This window comes from Vicugna pacos, chromosome 16, assembly GCF_048564905.1.
Source record: "Vicugna pacos chromosome 16, VicPac4, whole genome shotgun sequence".
In the NCBI taxonomy this organism is placed as follows: Eukaryota; Metazoa; Chordata; class Mammalia; order Artiodactyla; family Camelidae; genus Vicugna; species Vicugna pacos.
This window is the reverse complement of record NC_133002.1, coordinates 17919938-17924732: the sequence shown is the minus strand read 5'-3', so window position 1 is coordinate 17924732 and position 4795 is coordinate 17919938. Positions and strand designations below refer to the sequence as shown.

General features: G+C 63.5%; 1 protein-coding gene across 2 annotated transcripts; it reads right to left on the bottom strand.

Annotated features, from left to right (window-relative positions):
• RASD1 (ras related dexamethasone induced 1) lies at window positions 1–3423 on the bottom strand. 2 transcript variants are annotated; one of them, XM_072938563.1, is made up of 2 exons: window positions 1337–3062; window positions 1–1125 (listed from the first exon to the last, which is right to left on the bottom strand). In XM_072938563.1, the coding sequence occupies exons 1-2, from the start codon at window positions 1620–1622 to the stop codon at window positions 584–586; spliced, it is 828 nt and encodes a 275-aa protein (XP_072794664.1). In that variant the 5' UTR covers window positions 1623–3062; the 3' UTR covers window positions 1–583. The 2 variants fall into 2 exon arrangements, with proteins under 2 accessions (XP_072794664.1, XP_072794665.1); XM_072938564.1 differs by having other exon boundaries at window positions 830–1051; window positions 1337–3423.
• Window positions 3424–4795: the final 1372 nt, after the last annotated feature.

Below are 4795 nucleotides of genomic sequence, written 5' to 3'. Positions count from 1 at the left end.
TTTTCTATTTTAAAGTATTTTATTTTATATTAAAAAAATACAAATAATAACTTGAGAGACTGTCTCACACACATGGTACAAACAGCCGTGCACGGTTTTGTTCATGTCACAGCGACACCGGAGCTGCTAATAAAGTGCAAGGTTTCTGTTTCGTTTCACTTTGTGCCGTTGCACACACATGTAAACAAGTCACTCCCTCCACTCTGACCCGTACCCTCGTTTCAGGCCAGCCAACGCGGGACCCCCAGTCACGGACAAGCTAGCGCCAGTTAGTCCTGGCCCTCCGGCCCAGCCGTGGGTGGTTAACTCCCACCTCACCCCATTCGTAGGTCTTTGTGAGAAGTGAGGCAAACCCACCCTCTGCTGGGACTTGTCCCCAAGTCGTGGGGGTGGTGGGGGTCCGGCCTCAGCCAGTCCTCTTTCCTTCCGGAGCAGATGACGGTCCTTTCTGGTCCGGAGCCTCCCCCGCGCCTGGCCCGGCGCCGGGAGGGAAGACGCCCGTCCGTGTGCGCTCAGCCGTGACAGTAGACTTTTGGACAAAAGGGCCTCCTGAGGTTCTGCGGCCCCGCGGGGGCGGGGGCTCCTAGCTGATGACGCAGCGCTCCTTGGCCTTGGCCTGGCCCCCGCTGGCCTTCTCGCGGATGTACATGAGGTCGCTGTGCACGCTGGGCCGGCGCGCCCAGGGCGCCACGATGCCGAAGGCGTCGTCCGGGTCTCCGCCTGCGCGCCGCAGCCTCTTGCCCCGCAGCGCCTTCTTGTACAGCGCGTCGCAGTGTTGCACTGACACCCTGCGGTGCAGGTCCGGGCTCATCTCGCAGGGCAGCTTGGCCATGGCGAAGAGCGCGCGGAACATCTGGTCCAGGCTTCTGTTTCTCTTGGCCGAGATCTCGAAGTAGGCGCAGGGCTGGGAGTCGGCGCCCACCAGCTGCTCGATCTCGCGCTGCTCCACCTCGCGGTAGAAGTCCCGGTCACCTTTGTTGCCGCAGATGACGAGAGGCACGTCCGCGTTTTCCTTGGTTTTGTTCTTGAGGCAAGACTTGGTATCGAGAATCTGCTGTTTGAGCTTCTGCACCTCCTCGAAGGAGTCGCGGTTGTCCAGGCTGAACACCAGGATGAACACGTCTCCTACGGGGACAGCAGAAAAGGAAAGGGTGAAGGCGGTGGCCAGGGGCAGCCTAAGCGGGCTGACTCGGGCCGCCGCGCGGGGCGCGCTTACCTCTCCAGCGCACATCGCGCCCTAAGAACCGCGCCTCCAGCCGGGGCGCCCTGGGACCAGGGTCCCCCGTCTCCCGCGGCGCACCACCTCCCCCGCCCGCTGCCCGGCGCCGGGGCTCACCAGTGAGGATGGAGAGGCGCCGCATGGCGGGGAACGGGTGGTTGCCGGACGTGTCGAGGATGTCGAGCTGGTAGATCTCTCCGCGGATGGAGTAGAACTTTCGGTGGAAGTCCTCGATGGTGGGCGTGTAGGTGTCCTCGAAGCGGCCCGTGAGGAAGCGGGACACGATGGCCGTCTTGCCCACCTTGGACGAGCCGAGGACCACCATGCGGTAGCAGTTCTTGGCCGGAATACTCGGCTCCGAGTCACTGGGGCACATCTTCTTGATCATCGCAGCCAGTTTCATTGAGCACAAGGGCCGCGAGGGCGGGCGCGGGGCCGCAAGACGCGCAGACGGTGGTTGAAGGCGCGGGGCAGAGCGACCGGGCGGCCGGGCTGGGCTGGGCAGGGGTTCGGACTCGGGCTGCAGCTGCGCTCTGCTCCGGGACCAAAAGCTCTGGCTCTCTGCACCCCGTGGCGGCCCCTATATGCAGCCCGCGTGGTCGCCCCGCCCTGCGCCCGCCCAGCCTCCGTGCGTCACGCCCGCGGGCCCCACCGCGCCCTCCCTCCACCTCCGCGGGCCGCTGCCCTCTCCCGCCCGCTGAGCTCGGGAAGGAAACAGCCCTGGGTCTGGCCGCGGCTACGGGCGCCCCGAGGCTGCCCTCCCCTGCGCGGAGCTCAGCGGCAGCAAGGGGGTCAGGGTCGCAGTCCCACCTGTGCCTCTGACTTCGGGCAAGAAGCCCCCACTATCCCTGCAACGCACACGCGCGCGCACACTCTCTGGGCTGCAGTTTCCCCAGAGAATACACTGGGCTCGTGCTGGCCACAGAATGGCAGCAAGTGCTTGCCAGGTGCCAGGCACTGCGCTGGGGGCTCTTCACACCTCACCCACCCTGGGAACCGGCCCCTTCGCATAGCCTACTGGTTTTGCTCCCCGCAGCTGTGCCAGCGCAAGGTGGGTGCCACCCACGCCTGCCACCAGAGCGCAGCAGAGGCCCCGCCGGTGGAGTAGGGAGGCTGTGGGTGCCTGGCTCTGGGCTGTAGCTCCGTAGCTGGAGTGTCCTAACCCTGCGTCTACTGCAGGTCTTAGCTGCTTTCTCCCAACCAGAGCTGCACTGGAGCCTGGCAGGGGATTTGCAGCCAGAGGCTGCCCACCTAGACTGGAGGGACCAGAGGCTTGCCCTTCCTCAGTCAGGCCTAGGCGAATGTCCCCTCCCTCCCCTGCTGCATTTTGTGCCTTTGGAGTCCCATTTTATAGCTGGGGGAGCTGGTCTTGAAGCACAGCCGTCCCTAGCCTCCTCTGGGCTTCAGAGAGAGCGGTCTGTGGTGACTGTGGCTGAGAACTTGCAGTTTAGGGGGTGGGACCTGGTAGTAAGAACAGCAAGTGATCCTTGAGGCCTCAGGTCTGGGTGGAGGAAGGTCAGGACCGCCCACGGCCCCCCGCTGGGGAGGGGGACATGTGCACCCTCCCTGGCACTCTTGCCTGTGTCCCCCACAAACTGCACTGGTTTTTGGTTGTCCACGTTCATGGTGTTGGCCGTGATTTCCTGTTGTTTGGATGTAAGGCCACAAATGGCGCTAATGAGGCCGCACCTGCCTATGAGGACCGTTTACCTGCAGTGTGATTTTCCAACTCAGAGTGGAATGGAAAGTTCTTAAAACATTTGACCAAATGTTGAGGGTGAGTTGGGGGTTGGACAGTGACCCCCGAGGCAGGAAATGTCCATCCACCACAGGCTGGTCTGTTGGCAAAGAGTGGTTCAGAAGTTTCTCGAAAGCCATTTGAGGAGTGTGGGCAGGCCCAGTCAAGGGGAATGTGGACACTTCCAATAAGCGCTACGTGCCGGCCCGCGCTCACCTCAGCCGCTCCTTGCACAGGGAGTCCTGGTCACCCTGGCCCGCAGCCGCTGGCTGAAGAGCGCAGGGCTGAGCGGAGCCGGCTTCCCTCTGACCGGCTCCTTCATCATGCCGACGTCATAGGTATCCGGCAGTTTCCTCCTCAGCAGTGAGCTGCTGGGTCACAGGAGCCCCTCGGGCAGAGCCAGCTGGGCCCGGGCTCTGGCCCCACCCCAGGCCCCGCCTCCCACGCGTGACCCATGGGTCAGAATGCCTGGAGGTGCTCGGTCCTACCCTGACAATGGCTTGGCTCACACCGTGGGAGCCAGCGCGTCCTCAACGGCTGTGTGCAGACGTGCCTGCAGAGGGGTGAGCGTCCTGTTTCTGGAGGTAAGTGAGCACGAGGCATTGCATCAGATCAGCCTCCATGCCTCCCATGGCCCCTGGAGCCCACTCTGGACTCCAGAAACCAAAGGGGCAGGCTTGAGGAGCTCTGTGGTGAGGAGGTGGCCCGGCCGGCGCTGCTCCAGCACCAGTGCGCCGCTGGCGGCCACGTCACAGGGGAGGGCGCTGAGGCTCTGGGCCCACCTGTCTCCCATCCCGAAGGGAGGAAAGGCCCACCCATCCTGTGTCCTTAGAGGGCTGGGGGCTGCGAGGTGAGGCTGGGGCCAGGAGAAGGGGCCGGCCCGGCCCCCACGGCCATGTGGTCAGGCACAGCAGGCCTCTAGTGGTCCAGGAGGGATCAGGAGAGAAATGTCAGTAACCAGAGACGCATTGTCAGCCGGGCTGGGGTTGGGGGGGCGCCTGGCGCCAGCCCAGTCTCTTTCCTCTGAATCCTCTCACCTCAGAGGGAAAGAGGGAGGCGTGGGCTTGGAACAGAGCTGTCACTCACTCACGTGCCCCCTGGGACAGGTCACCGAGGCTCTCTGCGCCCCAGGTCCTCTGCTCCCAAAAGGGGTGACCAGCCTGCACGGGAATCAGGAGGCAGCCAGTGCAGAGGGCCCACCCCTACCCAGGCTCAAGCATTGGAGGCAAGTTGGCCCCTTCTCCTCCCGCAGTGCCTCCGGGGTCTGCCACGTGCCGGCTTCTGGGGCATGAAAACCCTCAGACCACTCACCAAGGGCGACCTGTCTCCCAGGCGAGCTCCCCTGGGCTGGATCCAGTGGCATGGGGCTCCTACATTGAGCTCACCCCACCTCAGGGCCTCTGTAGTCACCTTTCTTGTGCCCGAAGGCTCTTCCTCCAGTTTGCTCCCTCCGGACATGTGGGTCTCAGTTCAGCTGTCACCTCCTCAGGGAGGCCTCCCCTGACCACCACGGCTGAAGTCTAGTGTGCCTCCCTGGCGGCCTACACAGGACCCGTCCACAATTTCTTGTTACTTATATTTTCTGCATAGTATTTTTCACCCTTTAGTCATTTTCCCTGGACAGCAGCTCACAGGGCTGGGCACCATGGTGACACCTCCACCCTGAGGCTGGGCCGGCTCACTGAAGGGCAAAAGTGGAGTGAGGCAGGTGGCACAGGTGGCTAAGGCCTGGGCAGGTTTCCCCAGGTGTGGATGGCAGTGCCCCCTCCTGGCTCAGGAGCCCCCTCTCGGAGCCCCAGCCTGCTCCTCCCAACCTGGACAGACAGACTGACGGGGGC

What these genes read in the sequence shown, in the direction of transcription:
- RASD1 (XM_072938563.1), bottom strand. Translation starts at nt 1,622, where the DNA reads ATGAAACTGGCTGCGATGATCAAGAAGATGTGCCCCAGTGACTCGGAG. An exon ending in GCGCCTCTCCATCCTCACTG is followed by an intron (nt 1,126 to 1,336) that starts GTGAGCCCCGGC and finishes CTGTCCCCGTAG; the next exon opens with GAGACGTGTTCATCCTGGTG.